This window comes from Orcinus orca, chromosome 5, assembly GCF_937001465.1.
Source record: "Orcinus orca chromosome 5, mOrcOrc1.1, whole genome shotgun sequence".
Taxonomy (NCBI): domain Eukaryota; kingdom Metazoa; phylum Chordata; class Mammalia; order Artiodactyla; family Delphinidae; genus Orcinus; species Orcinus orca.
In genome coordinates, this window is record NC_064563.1 from 79,111,608 (window position 1) to 79,129,094 (window position 17,487).

Genomic DNA, 17,487 nt, shown 5'->3' on the forward strand with positions numbered 1-17,487 from the left:
CCCCTTCCCAGTCCAAAGCCCCGACACAGGGGCCGGGCGCTCTAGAAACGTTGTGTGTACGTTTGGCCACAGGTCAGCCCGCCCTTGGCTGTTGTTCCCCATGGAGCTTGTGTGAGTGCCCAGGACGTCTACGTTCACAGGCTCTCGCGGAGCAGCTCCTAACCCCAACCTGATGCTAAGGAGGGCGGGGCCGTGGGCCTCCTCTGGCTCAGCAGCGTCTTGGGACCCCTGACGCAGACACCGGTGGCTGGAGGCACAGAAAGCTCTGGTTGGTTTTCCTGCCCTTTTTAAGACGGCTGTTAGAGAGTTCCAGGAGCGGGGCCCAGGCTGTCACCCAGAGGTGTCCACGTCGCAGACAAGACCTGGCTTCCGAGGCAGGGAACTCACCCAAATGAGCAGAGGCTTTCCAGCCCACAGCGATTCCTTTTCTTTTTTCTCTTAACCACTTCCTGTTTACCCGCTGCCTGTCCTGAGAAGAGGGGAGAGAGGAGGGGAAGACGATGGGCAGACAGAGGGCTGTGGGAGGAGGGATGCTGGGGCTGTGGGAGGAGGGTTGCTGGGGCTGTGGGAGGAGGGGGATGCTGGTGCTGTGGGAGGAGGAGGGTGCTGGGGCTGTGGGAGGAGGAGGGTGCTGGGGCTGTGGGAGGAGGAGGATGCTGGGGCTGTGGGAGGAGGAGGATGCTGGGGCTGTGGGAGGAGGGGTACTGGGGCTGTGGGAGGAGGGGTGCTGGGGCTGTGGGAGGAGGATGCTGGGGCTGTGGGAGGAGGGGTGCTGGGGCTGTGGGAGGAGGAGGATGCTGGGGCTGTGGGAGGAGGGGTGCTGGGGCTGTGGGAGGAGGAGGATGCTGGGGCTGTGGGAGGAGGATGCTGCGGCTGTGGGAGGAGGGGTGCTGGGGCTGTGGGAGGACGATGCTGGGGCTGTGGGAGGAGGGGTGCCCATGGGGGAGCTTGGGGGAGGCAGAAACTGAGAGTACCTACTTGCGTGAGAGAGGGATGCAGATAGTGGGATAGGGAGAGGGAGAGACAGGAGCAAGGGAGGTGCCGTTCCTGTCTGGGGGGCTGGGGAGCTGAGCGCAGCCCTGCCCTCCTCAGCCCTCTGCCAGCCTCAAAGGCCTCCTGGAGGCCGAAGGGAGGGGGCGGAAGCTGATCAGCAAGGGAAGTGCAGTGCATTCCTGAGCTGGATGGAAACTATTTTTGGACCAGCTGTGGAGAGACATTTGTACCCTGAGGGTCTGACGTCTCTGTGGTCATGACCCTTGCTCCTGACCGGGCCAGGATAGGGAGAAGACACCCACTTCTTGTTTCTGCCTCATCCCAGGCGGGCTCCTTCCTTCCTCCAGCCCCAGGGCCCTCATGCAGGTCCTCTGAGGTCACCCTAGGGCTGCCTTGGGCCTTTGCAGACCGGAGTCCAGCTTGGGGCCGAGGGCCACATGGGCCGTGCCTCAGACATCTAGCTGTCCCCTTCCTGCTGAGGGCTGGAGTGCCCCCCGGCAGGGCCTCCGGTGCTGCTGGGTGTCGGCCTCCGTGCAAGGCTCTGGGGCTGAGGAGCAGCTTCACCAGGCCCTGGGTGTTCTCGCTTTGGGCTGGGCGTGGATTACGTAACCTTATGGGAGCTTTTAACCCTGGAAGGCTTGTTTTTTGTTTTTTTTAATTCGGCTGAGCTGCTCCGCTTGCAGCCTCTTAGTTCCCTGACCAGGGACTGAACCCAGGCCCCAGCAGTGAAAGTGCTGAGTCCTAACACCTGGACTGCCAGGGAACTCCCTAATCCTGGAAGGCTTTGATTCAAGCTCGCAGAAATGATTCCCTCTCCCATTCTCTGAGATTATCTACTCCAAGCTTCTGCTCCCCACACACTCCCATTATAACAGCGACAATGATGAAGCTAGCTAGCATTAACTGAGGACTTATTATATGCCAAACACTAAGCGCTTTATACAGGTTATGTGATTGAACTCATACAACAACCCTACGAGTGGGGACACCTTTAATAAGGCCCCATTTTAAAGTGAAGGATCCGAGATGCAGCGGGGTTAAACATCATTTACTGCTGGTAAATAGATTCAGGAGGCCAACCCCGGGCTCTCGTGATTTCAGAAGCCACATGTTAACCACCACACTCTACTACCTCATTTTCCAAATGTTTCATTGTATCCCTGCTCTGTTAGCCACCACCCATGTTCCATGGTAAACAGGCTCCCCTTCATCCTCCACCTCATGAAAGAACGCCCACGCCTCCTTTTCCTGAGGACGAGGGGCGCTGGCCGCCTCCCACCCCTGTCAGCCCGCCCCTCGCTCCTGCAGATCCTTGCCTTCTACCCCCTTGATCTTCCCCCCGTTTAGAGGTTGTGCCCTCCCACTGCATGATCCCCGACTTCTCAGCCCTCTCTCCAGGTCACGCCTGCACGGCCCTGCGACCGCGGTCCAGTGCGACGGCCTCCGAGCTCCTTGCTGAGCTGCAGGGGCGCAGGGGCGGTCCGGTCGTGTGCTGGCTGCCGTGGGTAGGGGCCTGATCTGCGTTAACACCAGTATTTCTGATGACACTCCCACGAGGAAGGCATTGCCCTCACTGACAGATGAGGAAATGATCGTCAGGTTTAGGGACTTGCCCAAGGTGACACTTGAACGTGGTTCCAGCACAGCCGCCAGCCTGTCACGCAGCTGACTGGGGTTAGCCTGAGCTCCTCCGGCCACAGTCCTCACCCCCCAGCTACTCGCTCTCTCATTCTCTTTTTCTCTCTCTCTCGCCCCCCCACCCCACTAACCTCTTTCTGCTATGATCTCTTTGGGGTTTGTTCTTCCCTCGATCCCTCCACTTCCACCAAAATGTTCTCTCTTCTGTATCTTTCTCTTTGATCAGAAGGATGCTCGAATATCCCCTCTTCAAAATCCCCAGCCTCTTTCCCCGCCATCTCTTCCTTTCCCTGCACAACCAGATTCCTTGTGGGAGTTGCCGCGCTCGCTGTGGCCACCTCCTCACCTCTCTGCCACTGGATCCTGCCCTCACCGCCCCGTAGGATTTGCCCTTCTTGACCTCTACAGAGCACTGGCGCTGGGGCTTCCTCACGTGCCCCCTCCCTCCTCTCTGGCAGCTCCTTCCCCGCCTGCTTCGGGGGCGTCCCTGCCTCTGAATAGCCAGTATTCTACTTGATCGGCTGGGGGTGGGGTGGGGGGGCTGCGTCTTGGCCCCTGGCCCACACAAGCACCGTTTTGCTGATGGAAAGCTGCTGAATTCTGTAGAGCTGAAATTCTGTATAAATAGACACATTGACAACTTCCTGTCCATTTAGCTATCAGTCATTCTAACAAAGGTACTAATAATAGCTTGCACATGTAGCAATTCACAGCTTACAAAGTGCTTTCACATGCCCTTCAGTATCCCTGTCTCTGTGTAATGAAAATATTTCTGTGTCCGCGCGGTATTAGACAGGCGTCATGAAGTTCAGCGCCCTTTGCCAGGGTGCCGGGGAAGCGTTATAAACGAGCTTTGTTTTGATGCAGGGTCCTTGCTTCCGCCCTCTGGGTGCTGTTAGCCAGGATCATGTTCCCATTCCCCCTCCAGTTCTCCTGGTGATTGATGGGTTATTGAGCCTGGGGCCGGGACCGAATGACCCTTGTCATTTTAATAACATGTTCCTACTAAGGCATTAGGAGAGGCCAAGGGCTGACCAGAGGATGTGGAAATCTCTGTACGTGCAGGTTGAGGGAAAGGCAGGTTGAGGCCCGAGTGCAGGGTCCGAGACCTTTGGATTAGGATAAATTATGACCAGATTTACGAAGTTTATGACACTCTATATGGGTCACGCTTCCTCAGGGAGACTTGGAAACTTTAAACCGACATGGCAAGCGGTTGTACCTTGTGTGCCGGCTCCCACCAGTCGGTAGAACCTCCTTAGAGGACAGTGTTGAGGAGGATTCTGAGGCCAAGCCCGGGCTCCCTGGCAGAGAATCCCCTGCTTAGATGGCACAGTCTGCGTGGGAGTGAAGGAGGACGAGGCATGCGTCACCTCTCTGCCATAGCTGCTTTCCATTGTCTTTGAGAGGCGGTGAACCACCTGACAGACAAACTGGGGCCATCATGGGAGTCCCCGAGGACAGCACTCCAGTGGCTTCAGCCATTTCACCGAGCGTGGCTTCTCTCCTAGTTTGACTTGCTGGGACCTTGCGTTGGACTTGGCAAATGTTTGAGGCCAAAACGCCACGTGGATAAGGACTTTCCGAGGTCCCCCGGCCCTCAGCGGCTCCCACCTGCTTGCCCACCCTCCTCCTGTGGGCCGGGGCGCTTCGTGCTCTCACTCACAGGTTCTTTGCACGGCATTTCTTTCTCGCCACGTCCATGCCTCTCACATGCTGTAGGAGGCTTTCAGGAACGGCTTAGGTCTCTGGCAGTGAGTCCCGTCCCTCTCCATGGAGCCGTGGTGACCTTGGGTGAGTTGCCAGCTCCCACTCTCTCCTGCCCTTGACTCCTAACTCTGTAATTGCACCCCAGATCTAGGGGTACCCTCAACTGCTTTGACTGTGGGCTGGGTTTTGGAGCTCTCAGGTCTTCGTGATGTCAGATGTACCCAAGGCAGCTGGGTTTACTTGCCAGTTAACCGTCATGGTGGGAAGTACAGAGCAGCTGGCACCTTTGCCATCTTCTCAGTGAGCAGCAGATCTTTTCACATTAGATGCCCAGTCACCATGGGGAGCAAGTTCTCCCTTCAACACATACACACACCCATACTTCACCCCAAACGAAATAATATACTACCTCCTCACCAAACCTTCGACACTTTGGAATGTTGTGCTAGGTTTTTATTTGGTTCATTTTATATTGCTGCCAAAAACAGAGAAGGAAGGGAAACAACACTCACCGTGTCAAACAAAGCAGTCTCTCTGGCCTGAGTAGTGTCTTTGCTGTTTGTAAATACGGCACCAGCCGTGCCTCTTACTTCCTCTATTTTTGCTTGACGGGATGGCATGATGTACAAGCCACTGGAGAGACCAGAGCTGTATTACAAACCACTCCTCAAGTGCACTGATAACTGCAACTCACTTTGAAATGCATTTAAAAAAATAGGGATGGATGGATGGATGGATGGAGGGATGGACAGATGTGTGATGAAGCAGCCGGCTGCGTACTGATGGTGGAACGGGGGTGATGAGTGGATGGATGTTCTCTTACAGTCCTTCCAACTTGGCTGCAGGTTTGGAATTGTCATAATAAAATGTTGGGGGGGAAATCACCCTGACAGTGAACCATTTTAATTTAAAACAGCCTCTTGACCAATGTGGTCCTGAGGCCGAGAGTTAGGGAGTTGTGCAGATTGGATCCATTTCATTTGGGAAGACTTCCCGTGGGGGGTGGTTTCCTGCTTGCCAGGGCTGTTCGGGGATTGGTGCAGAGGAAGGGTGTGCAGGCCTCCCTCCCTCGGGTGAGTTGTGCTCTCTGCTGCCCTTTCCCTCCCATGCCCCTACCCCCCCCCCCACCGTGTAACCCATGAGCAGGGGTGCAGCTCTCTCCTGTGGCCCGCACATCACACGCCAGCTTCCAGGCAGTTAAATTGTACTCCACAGCCTCCTCCTGGCTGGGGTCTGGCTTTCCTCACCTCTCCCAGAGGGCTGCCATGTGCCTCGGCGCTGGCTGTGAAGTGGGAGGGTGCTCTCGCCCAGCAAAGTATCTGCTGGGGCTCTGTATCCCCTGGGCTGCAGAGAGGCTGCCCCGCATGCACGGGAGGGAGGGGAGGTCTGGCGGCTCCAGATGGCCTCCCTGCCTCCTGCAGATTCTAGGCTCAACAAGCAGACAGGTTGGGGAGGGGGACAGGAAGGAAGTGGGGTGAAGAGGCTCTCTGGAGTTAGGTCCTGACGTGAATTGTGGGTCGCACTCATTGGTGGTCTTAGAAGGTGCTGAGGTCCAACTACAAGGATAACTGACTCAGGAGCGGGAATAAAATGCAAGGCGCCCCTGTCTGATGCCATCCCCTGCCTGCCTGGTCTCCTGCTAGTATGTCAGTGGGTTCTCAGCAAATACAAATTCTTGGTGCTATTAATATTAGCCTTAGCAAAATGGCATGAGAAAGGACAATATGCTGGGAAGATTTTTAAAAATTAAGTGCTATCTGTAGCACTGCTTTCTGCCTCTGTTAGCAAAAAATAGAGACTCCACTAACTGTCAGGCTCCTGGCCCCCTTGGAGGCTGGCGCTGTCCGTGCTTTTCGCTGTCCAGCATGCACACGCGCGTGCCTGGTGCGCACACTTACTCAGTCCTCTGAGCCCAGCAGCTCCCCTGCCCTTGATGCCTGCAGAACCGGGAGGGGATGCCCAGCTCCTCCTCCCTTGCAGGCTGTGGAAAGGGTTTCTCCTGCAAGCGGGGAGCGGGGGCCCCTCAGCTGGTTCTCATCTTGATTAGGGCCTGCTCTGTCCTCTTCTTCCGAGAGGCCACGGATCCTGGAGTTCAGACCGTAGGCCCTGGAGCCCCACTCCCCGGTTTGGGTCCCGGCTCTGCAGCCGCTAGCTGTCTGGCCGTCAGCAAGCTGCTTCCCCCTTCCGTGTGTCAGTTTCATCACTTGTGCGCGTGGGATGGTTGGAAGAATTCATCGAGTTCGTGCTGTAAAGCCTGACACGCGCGTAGCGAGTTCGGTGTTAGCCACTGCCGTCCCCCGTACCTGCTCGTGAGTCATCCGGCTCTGGCCCGCGGCTCCAAGGCCAGAGCAAGAATCAGCGTCTCACTGAGACTGAGGGGCAACAACTCTGTTGGTTTCCTTCGTGGCTGTGTTAGGGTACCACAGATTTAGCGACTGAAAACAACTCAGATGTGTTCTCTTTTCTGGAGGTTAGAGTCTGAAATCGTTTCCTCTGGCTGAAGTCGAGGTGGCAGCAGGGCCGCCCGCACTCCTCGCCCTGAGGGTCTGGGCGAGGACCCTTCCCTCGCCTTTTCCGTCTTGCAGGGCTGCGTTCCTTGCATTCCGGCCTCCTCGAGGTCTCCTCCTCCATCTTCAAAGGTGGCAGCGCAGCATCTTGCGTCTCCTGTCCGTTGCCACCTCCTTCTGTAGTCAGATCTCCCCGTGCCCCATATGGACCCTTGTGGTGGCACCTAGGGCCCCCCTGGATGATCCGGGAGAATCTCCCCCATCTTAAAATCCTTCACTTAATCACACTGCAGAGTCTCCTTTGCCATACGAGGTCACATTCACAGGTTCTGGGGCCATTAATCACGTAACACGGGAGACAGGAAGAAGCTCTCTGGTGTCCTGGGCCTGTGGCACGACTCGGCCAAGTTCTGGACCGACTTGGAACAGCACTCAGCCCAGCCGGGCCATACGCACTGCCCGGGCGCCCTGCTGTCACCCCGTGTCAGCACCAGGCCGTCTTTGTCTGCCCAGACGGCCTGCGAGGGCACAGTCGGCGTCTCATTCTGTTGGATCCCCAGTGTGCGGCACACGGCAGGCGCTGGGCGGTTGGTTGTGTGTCCGTGTAAGCAGGCAGGCGCTGATGTGCCGTGTGTGTACTTTAGGCCATGGCGACTGTCACTGCGGAGAATGCAAATGCCACGCAGGTTACATCGGGGACAACTGTAACTGCTCGACAGACATCAGTACGTGCCAGGCCAGGGATGGCCAGATCTGCAGTGACCGCGGGCACTGTGTCTGTGGGCAGTGCCAGTGCACGGAGCCAGGGGCCTTTGGGGAGACGTGTGAGAAGTGCCCGACCTGCCTGGATGCTTGCAGCACCAAGAGGTAAAGCGCCGCCCCCTACACAGCCCTCCACCCCCCCCGCCCCGCCCAACCCCAACGTCTCCCCCAGACCAGGCCTGCCATCCGGCCAGTCAGCCCTCAGGGCTGGCCAGCCTCTCACCCCCCATCCCCTGCATCTTCCCCACACAGACTTGCTGGGGATCGAAACTCTTACTAACATTAACTAGAATAGGGTCTTTGAAACACTGGTTGCATGGGGATTTTGTAAAAAAAAAAAACGAAATCAAAACAACAGCAACAAAAACTGTTACTCTGTTCCTAAACAAGTTTAGAAGTTATAGGATTACTGAGTTAAATGAAATTAAACTGATTTTAGTACCAAAATAGCATCTTCTTGAGCCTTTAGTGTGTCACTGAGTATTTTAAAAGGACATTCAGCATGCATCTTTCTTCCAAATGAATTTGGCCTCCTGCCCCATTAACATCTCCCAAACAATGTTTCACAGGCCCCCCCCCCCATATGGGAAATGCTGCTTTAAACAAAACATCATCAGAAGGTAAACTGGACAGGAGGGCACCCGACCTAGATAAGGCAAGCCAGGAACAAGCGACAGTGGCTCTGGCATTTTCCGCTCCATTTGTACAGATGATGGAGTGGGTCTCTGCGCTGCTGCTGAACGCAGATTGTCCAGGCGCGGGTTCCAGGCCTCCACCGACCCAGCCACGGGGTTACATTCCCCTGTTGACCTCCCCACGGCTCTGCCCTTCACACTCTGCCAGAGTGCGAATGAGACGGAATTAAATCAGGGAGTTATGCCAGCGGGAAAGCAAGAGTGACGGTTTCTCTTGAATTTTGCTAGAGAAACAGCTGCGCCATCAGCGTCCGTGTCCTAAGGGGCCAGGAGGGAGGGCACAGATAATCAGGAACAAATAATAATACAGACGTTGTTTCTCTTTGGCTGGGAAACGCAACCGTGCAGGTTTTTTTTGGCAGATTTCCCTTCCAAACCCCTGGCTCGGGCTCCTAATGAGACGAGTTCATGCTCCCTGAGCAGCGTGGCTGCCGGTCAGTCTGCACTCAGAAACGTTCTGGGTGGCAGAACCCCTGGTTGGATGTTTGCCACAAATAATCCAGGCGTGGGTAATTGAAAGCTGGCCGCAGATGCAGAGACAAGATAGACAGGGCCAGATTTTATTCTGTGTAATTAGAGGGAAGCCAGGCAGAGTAAGCGAGAAGAAACACAGATCTACCTTAGACCTGCTGAGAGCAGGGAAACAACAGAAATCCAAATAGAAACATCCCAGGGGAAGGAGGAGGTTAGGATCCTGGATCTGGAGCCCAAATAGCTGTGGCTATCTGAGCCTGGAATCGTGGCCATTATCAACATTGAATGCCTGAGGGAGGTGCCCTGCCCCCAGCTCTCCCACCAGCAGAACCCTGTTGAGTATGGGCTCCCAGACCTTGGGGCATATGAGGTTGATGGGGGTTGGTGCCAAGCTAGGACAATACACATGGAACCAATAAAGGCAGATCAAGCCTGTTTCTTTCCTTCTTCCGGAGCAGCAGGGCAATATAGGGTTGGCTTAGGTCAGTTAAAAGGCCTCTTGGGAAGACCACCTTCGCTTTAAATGTTTAAAGCATTCATTGGCAAGAAGACGTAGACTTGGTGATGTGTTATCCATTAAGCAATATCAAAGGAGCAAGGAGAGCAAAGAGATGCCATAGGGGAACCTCACTCATCCTTCCTTGTCTCCGGGCCACACTGACACAGTCTCTTTCACAGCCTAGTTGTCACTTTTTTTTTTTTTTAAACAAAGTACCTTTGATAGTGCCTTACTTCAGGCTGTTTTTCTACTTGCTGCTTTGCTGAGAGCCAACAGGTTTTGAATGCCTATGTCCTTTTTTTTCTGGGGTTTCAGAGCAGTCAATCTCCACTTTCTAGAACTAACCAAACACGCTCTTCACCTTGGGTGAGTTCCTATTCAGTTTCAGCCGATTGCAATTAACAGTCTCGCTGAGCAAAGTCTGTCTCAGCAACTTGTTTGTTTCAAGGCCAGACATTTTAATTCGTGACTACAGTAGATCACAAGATTCAATCCAGTATGCGGAGCACACAGGTTAAACTCATCTGTCCACGTGGATGATTAGGGAATGTTCCCTGGCAGCGGCCCTGTGGTTTCATGACAACAGGGCATGCAGATGGAGGGCTCAGTGAATCCTAGCGGAGACCGGAAGCAGCCGCCTTTCTTTGCAGTGTGTTAATCCACGGGTGGAGGAGGGGCAGTGGCGTCAGCGTGAATGACTGGCGCTGGAGCCACGCCTTCCTGGCGCCCAGCCAAGTCTCAGTTGCCTGCCCGCTGGGGCTCTGGCCTCCGGAGAGGTGCAAACATTACCTACTTGTTTAACTTCAGAATGTTTCCATGAAGTCATTACCAGGAGAGTGGGATTCTGTGGCCAATCCGAGGATAGGTGGATTCTTAAGCATATTAGGACCCTGGTAAGAAAGTCTTCCCTGCTTTCCCTCCACAGTCTACTCACTCGCCCATTCCTCCTCGATGTTCAGACAGTGGAGTAAGGACTCAGGGAGAAACTTGACAGAGAGGCAGGTGCCTGGGTGCTGGAACCTGCTGTCACTGATTCCTCACTTCCCTCACCTGTAAAATAGGGCGACTTAATGAAACGCTCCCAGCTCCCTTCAGGCCACAGTTTCTGCCCTGGAAACGTAGTGACTGGTCTCTCCATCCCACGGAACTTTTAAATGATACTAATAAAGGCAATGCATTGTGATGGTACAACCCTCCATATTTTTGCCAGGGAGATTTCCAGACACGCAGCCCCTTTGGTCCCCACAGGCCTGTGGGGTAGGTTGGGCTGCTGTCCCCCCATGTGGCTGAGGCTCCCCTGCCCTCGGGTGCCAGGGCACAGCGACAGGGAGGCAGTGGCCCCCCCCAGCACACTTGGCTCTGGAGTCCTCACCCCATTTCCTGGGAAACCTCTCCTTTGGGGTCTCTCACCATCCTTGCCGGCCACCGAGCACCATCACTTCAGAAAGTTCCTGCACGTTCCCCATCAGCTGGCTGTTTTGTTCCAACCCACTTCTCCCTGGAGTTGAGTTCTCAGCATCTCATCTATGCTCCCCCATCCCCCAGTCCCCCATAGAGGTCAGAGACCCTCTCTCCCCTCCACAACAAGCTTTACGGACCCTTAGAGCTTAGCTCCCCTGCCAGATGGGCTCTGTGTGGGAGCAGGAAGGGGGCAAGGGCCTGAGAGTCTCCAGGACGGTGGTTCTCAGCCCTCACCTTTACTCAGAATCCCCAAGAGCCCAGGTCCAGCCCCAGAGGTTCGGATTCCATGGGTGTGGTTGGGCCCAGGCAGTGGTGTTTTGTCTTGAAAGCCCACCCAGAGAGTTTAATGTGCTGAGAGCCCTGCCTGGGTGATGGTCTCCTGGTGGGGATCCTGGGAATTGGGGCCATGGGAGGGTGAGGACCCCTCTTCGAGGCCAGGAACACTTCTTTATCTTCAGAAACTTCTTGTTTGGGGCAGGCTCCTCAGTGAGGCACTGGGTGCACCGGAGTGCAGGTGGGTTTGCCTCCTGGGGTCAGAATTGGAAAGGTTTCCAACCTGCAACTTGACATGTACGCCAGACATGCTTCTAAACCCACATGTGTTCCTCCAAGAACCCTTGGGCTTCCCTGCATGATAGCAGCAAGAAGGACAGAGAAGAAATGTTCCTTGAGGCCAAACATCTGACCATGGGCGAAGTTAAAGCCTTCAGGGGCTTGCGGGAGGGCTGGGACCCTGCACTCTTGGGACATGCACTCGATTACATGTGTGGAGTTACTACTCAGCATCTAACACCCACATTTCTTGCCTCTTTTCCAAAGAGACTGTGTTGAGTGCTTGCTGCTTCACTCAGGGAGCTCAGCTGACAACCAGACCTGCCAGAACCTGTGCAAGGATGAGGTGATCACACGGGTGGACACCATCGGTGAGTGTGGGGAGCGGCCCCGGGCAGCCGGCCCCTTCTGGATCTTGGCAGACGTGTAGAGACTTTCTCCCTCATGGGGACGATCTTCAGGGCTGCCTGGCAGGCAGGAGGGTAGTTTTAACCTTGACTTAGGAAGCAACCTCAGTGTCCTTGGCTAGTCCTGGCTGGCTCCCCAAGAGGACTTGGAGTACCTGTGTTAGGTCATAGGTTCTGGGCTCTCCAGGGTGTAAGACCTTCCTGTTCTTAAGTTTCTGTCCCATCCCTGAAGCCTAGTCCCTTCCTACATCTTCTCCCAGGCTTCCTGAGAAGTTGGCATATTAGTTAGAATAAGTACTGTTAGCTGCTACAACAAACAAACCCCAAACCTCAATGACTTAACAAAATAAAAGTCAGTTTGTCACTCCCTCGAAGTCCAGTGAAGATGTTCTTGGTTGACAAGGCCTCTCTGTGCTCCTTCAGGAGCCCAGGCACCCTCTAGATTGTGTTTCCATCCTCCCCCGGGTCCTCAGAATTCTCTCCATTGAATCTGCAAATGGGGAAAGATCATGGGGGAGGTTTACATGGGTGGGGCCTGGAAGTGGTGCACACAACATCCCCCCCCCCCCCACCCAGAGCTCAGTCATCCAGCCACGTTTACTGCAAGGATGGCGGGAAGTGTCGTCCAGCTGTGCCCAGGAAGCTGGGAAACCATGTTTGGTGACCAGCTAGCCAGTCTCTGTTTGGCCTCAGCCCAGCGCAGCTCTCACGGTGCTCTGCCCGCGTTAGACGAGGCAGAGCTCACATTCTGTCCGAATGAAGCCGGGGTGGAGTGCTACCCTGGCTCTTCCTCATTCCTACAGGTCTCCCCACTCCTTTTTCCTGCCTCCCTGATCTTGAGTGATGCTCTGGCCGAATCATGGCTCCTGAGGCTGCCGAGTCATGTATTCCACCAACACATATTCATTGAGCACCTACTGTGTGCCAGGGCTGTACCACAGCAGGGAGCCCCTGCCTCCCCAAATCTGGCCTCTCATGCCCGTTTTCCTGCCCTGCTTCTGTCCTGTGACTTGAGGTCTGGCTCACAGCAAGTTCTGCCTGCAGACCTGGGGCCGTTGCCCCCTGACTGGGCACCCACAGACAGATGGCGATGCCCCTCCCCGGCCCACTGACTACTTACTCGCTCTGGAGCAAATGCAGCTGTGCACGCACAGCTGCCTCTCACTCTGCCCCTTTGTCATGAATCAGTTGCTTCACAGAGAAGGTTTCTGTCGCATTCACCAGTTATCCTTTTCCTTCCTTCCCCCAGGCTTTCTCATACCCAGGCTCGCTCACACTCACCCAGACCAGGCTTAGGATTGGGGGCCGAGAGCAAACGCCCAGGCCTCCGTGTCTGATAACTGCTCAGAATTGTCTGGTTCTAGGTGGTGCTCCTTGGAGCAACAGGGTTACAAAGGGCAGAGCTAGAAAGCATTTTGTGTCACAAAATTGCCCACAGTTGTCACTCGGGACCAGTGGGTCATTCCCTTACCACCCGCCTCTCCCTTGCTTCACACCCTTCCCGCTTCCTTTCCACCCTGGAAATCAGTCTAATCCTGTCCCAGGGGAGGCTTGGAATGCAGACAGTGCCTGGGGGGGCGGAGCTGGGGGGAGTGGGGTTGGCGATACCTTCCCCTCAGGTAACAGCCGCGTGGGAATGGCAGGCGCTGAGGCAGCTTGAGGAAGGGGGCTTCTCACTACGGGGAGCGAGGCCAGCGGTGCGCACCGTGGGTGGGAGGTGCGGTCTCTCATCCACCCACCCTCCTTGCCGCGTGGGTGTTTTTGGTTTCTCATCTCAGGCAAGCGCCGCTGCCTCCTGGCCTCTGCAGCCGGCTCTCAGCCAGGTAGACTCAAGCCTGAACTCTCAGGCCTCCGCGGACAGCAGGATGGCCCTTTTCTTTACCCAATTCCGTTGCCCAGTCCCGCCCCAGCAGTAGTGCCCCCTCTCCTTTCACCCCAGTGAGCCTGCGGAGGCCTCCCTCGCATGGAAGGGAATTCATGTCCCCGGCGCAGCCTCACTTAGCGCTGGGCCTGCGTTCTTGATGTGAGAAATTCATTTTTAAGGTCCAGCCTTCCCTTTAAGCCTCTCTGCGCCCCCTTTTCTCCTTTGCGGGGTCCCGGCTCCTCACCCGTCCCTTAGCCGCTCTGCATCACTCAGAGACACACTCAGGACATTTCTGCTTGGTTTTCTTCCAGTGAAAGATGACCAGGAGGCTGTGCTTTGTTTCTACAAAACTGCCAAGGATTGTGTGATGATGTTCACGTATGCAGAGCTCCCCAGTGGGAAGTCCAACTTGACAGTCCTCAGGGAGCCAGGTGGGTGAGGGCCACTTCCGTCTGCTCCCCCTGGGGGCTCGGTTTCTGATGCATTACCAGTTCTCTCCTCACCATCCTTTCCAAACTCCAGAGAGAGGAGGGATACAGTCCCATATAAAGATCAAGATCTAAGGTCGCCTCTACCTGACTGCTAGAGTTTAGAAGAGAGATGGTTGTATATCTTGGGGACCCATCACGGGGCCGGAGCTTGGGGGGGGGCATGACTTGGGGGAATGGGAGTTATAGGAGGATAGTGCCCTGCCCTGGGGGAGTGTCTCATCTTGAAGGAGGGGACACGGGGGTGACAGTAAGCTCAGAACACACTTAGCCTACATGGCTAATGGTGGTGCGAGCATGCAGGGCAGGTCTGGACCATCAAGGCTGGGCGTCAGGAAGCATCTGGGTACACACAGCCCTAGCCGGGCTGCCGCTTCCCGGAGTGGAGTCCTAGAAGGGCAGATGGAGCGCTGGGTTGACATTCCTGCAGGTGCCATGCCTCGCTCCCTGGGCCCCTGAGGACGGCACGCTCTCATCTAACGGGCAATTCTTCCCCACGCTCTGGGCCCGGGGGGCCAATGGCCCTTTTCCTTGGGGTAATGAGGGTTTCTAGTATGACGCCTTTCATTCTTCTCTGGTGGAGGTTGCCGGGGCAGAGATGGGTGGTGCAGAAAAAGATCTGCTCTGTTCCTTTCAAAACATTGCAAACTGTTTTTCCAAATGGGGCTAGACCACATAATGTGCCTTCCCTAGGCCAGAGGCAGAGGGAAGGATTGTGGTCCTAGCCCAGGATGCACGCCTGTAAGAATGAGCCTCTGTTTCCAAGCGCTGTCTTTGCGGTTCTTTGAAAATAAGCACATTTGCTCCAAAGGCTCCACACTAAGGGCTTACAAGTGTTGGCTGGCCCCCAGCCCAGCCCTTATGGAAGCGGCTTCATGAAACCTCCTGCCGCTCAGTCTACTCCTGAAACTATTTACGTGAAAGCTGAGACCTGGTCCAGCGTCCTGCGCGGGAGGTGGGGCTGGGCTGGGGCGTGGGTGCTTCGCGTTGGGGAGATGCAGCCGTGCACACAGCATGTGGGAGAAAGTGGAGCCGCCACCAAGGTTCTCCTAGACTTTGCCATTGACTTACTGTGTGGCCTTGGAACAGTGACGCGTTCTCTTTGAATCTTCCACTTTATGTGCATTGGAGAAACCTGCCTGCCACCCAGGTCTCTCAGAAGCAGTGTGGGGATCTCAGAGAATCCAGGGAAGGCCTCTGGGGAGAGCTGACGGGCCTAAGGGCGGGGGGTGGGGGCACGGTGATGGCGGTAGCTTTGCTCATCGTGCCCTGGTCCCCTCCAGAGTGTGGAAGTGCCCCCAATGCCATGACCATCCTCCTGGCCGTGGTCGGCAGCATCATCCTGATCGGGCTTGCGCTCCTGGCCATCTGGAAGTTGCTTGTCACCATCCACGACCGGAGAGAGTTTGCGAAGTTCCAGAGTGAGCGATCCAGGGCCCGCTATGAAATGGTAAGCCAGTGGGAAGTTGGAAGCAGAAAAAATGTCGAGCTTAGCGGTCCAGCTGAGTGCAAGCAGAGGCCCACTAACGTCTTTGGGATTCAGAACAAAGAAGCGAGGACTTTCCCGGTGGTGCAGCGGTTAAGACTCTGCGCTTCCACTGCAGGGGGCTTGGGTTCGATCCCTGGTCGGGGAACTAAGATCCCACACGCTGCGCAGTGCAGCCAAAAAATTAAAAAGAACAAAACAAAAAACACGAAGAGGCGAAACCTGAGAGGCAGCGTGCGCCCAGTTCTGGACGCCCTGCACGGAGCCCCGCAGCAGGCCCCGGTCGGGAGGCTCACCGGCGGAGGCGCTCGCCACAGCCTCAGCAGGGAGGCCGTGTCCAGCGGTCCAGGAGAGGGTCCCACGTGCTCACAGTCTATCGCAGTGTCCGTGTGTGTCTTATCTCCCCAAGCAGACTGCACGTTCCTGAAGGACTGAGCAAGTGGGAGCACCCCCTGAATCCCCAGTGAGTGGGTTAAACCTGCAGGGGACTTCAGAGACCATCTAACAGACACGGCCGCTCGTTTCAGAGATGGAGAGAGAAAGCTCAGGGAGGGGCGGGACCGTCCCAGGCCGGCTTAGAGGAGCCAGTCTTGAAGCAAAAGGCCGTTGCCTTCACCCGCGGGCGGGGCCCACTGCCTTCCTGGGTGACTGACCCTAGAAGGGCCTCCAACCCTGTGTGTGTGCGAATGAACGAATGAACTAACACACGTCCTCTTACCTCCCGTGTTCTCTAGGCTTCAAACCCTCTGTACAGAAAGCCCATCTCCACGCACACCGTGGATTTCACCTTCAACAAGTTCAACAAATCCTACAATGGAACAGTGGACTGATGGCTCCTTCCCCTCAGGGGGCTGGAGGGGCACGCGGTCAACGGAGACGGACACGCTTTGGACAGCTGCTCGGCTTGAGCACGGTTCCCTGCACGGCCAAGCGCACAGACCTTCCGGTGAGCCTGGGCGAGGAGCCCACACAGGAAGGTGCCCGGCCGTACCACCTGGCCGCCCCTCCAAGCCCGGCGACAGCGCTCTAGGCTTTCCTCAGCACCTCCAGCTTGTCCCAATGAACTGCTGAGATGCAGGCCGCGTCTCCCCTCCGGGAGGGCTGGGCCTCCAGGCTGGCCGGATGAGAAGGCTCTCGGGAGTGTCAGAGTGAGTAGAACCCACACAGTCTGGCTTCGCCTCTGTTGATCATCTTTAAATGAACTAAAGTGACCGTGCATCTCTGGTATAGTTCCGACTCCTGAGAATGACCTACCTGGTGTCTCTGCCTTGCACATGGGTGTTGGTGATGGGATTACTGAGACGCCTGTTGAAGGCATGTAGTTTGCAGATGTCAACTTTCTTCCCCTGTCTGTGTGTGTTTAGTACTTTTGTAACAAAAAGGAAAGAGATTTTTTTTGGGATTGAAAGTAAAGATTAAAACCAAAAGATTTTGTGTTTGCCTGACGCTCTTTACGACGTGCACGTTCCTTTCTGAAGTGGGTGGTGCCCCAGTGGGGATTGAAACGGCTGAGTACTCACTCAGGGGACGCCACATAAGCCAGTCCAATGCTCCGGACCAGGGCTCATCACACGGGGCTCTGTGCGGTTCCCAGGGGGTTAGCAGGGGTGGCCCTAGGTAAGCAGGTGTCTCTGAAGCCTCTGAGCTTTTACTTAAAGAAAAAGTTGAGGCTAGAAACCGTGAAGACCACCCCTCTGGCCTCCCTGCCCTGTTCCCAGGTGCTAAGGCTGGAAATAGATTGTGCAGATGAAGAAGGGTCAAGCTGTGGCTTCCACACACAGTCCCTTCTTGCATGATTATTGACAACAGTTTCCTTCCAGTGCCCTCCCCAGCCGAAGTCCTGTGCCCCAAAGCACAAAACCCATTTCAGCTGTCCTTCCCCGCAGGGCCCTTAAGTCCCCTCTGTTCTCGTATCTGAGTCCAAAGTTATCTGGGAATAGGAATCCCTCGT

At 55.7% G+C, this 17,487-nt stretch overlaps 1 protein-coding gene across 5 annotated transcripts in view; it reads left to right on the forward strand.

Moving 5' to 3' along the window:
• ITGB5 (integrin subunit beta 5) overlaps nt 1-16,965 on the forward strand; it is a 122,966-nt gene extending 106,001 nt beyond the window's left edge. For all 5 annotated transcript variants that reach the window (XM_049710334.1, XM_049710336.1, XM_004278815.4 and 2 more), the window contains 5 exons: nt 7,493-7,715; nt 11,559-11,662; nt 13,874-13,993; nt 15,334-15,500; nt 16,271-16,965. In XM_049710334.1, the coding sequence (XP_049566291.1) occupies nt 7,493-7,715; nt 11,559-11,662; nt 13,874-13,993; nt 15,334-15,500; nt 16,271-16,366 (710 nt within the window). In that variant the 3' untranslated portion in view covers nt 16,367-16,965. The remainder of the gene's footprint in view (nt 1-7,492; nt 7,716-11,558; nt 11,663-13,873; nt 13,994-15,333; nt 15,501-16,270) is intronic.
• Nucleotides 16,966-17,487: the final 522 nt, after the last annotated feature.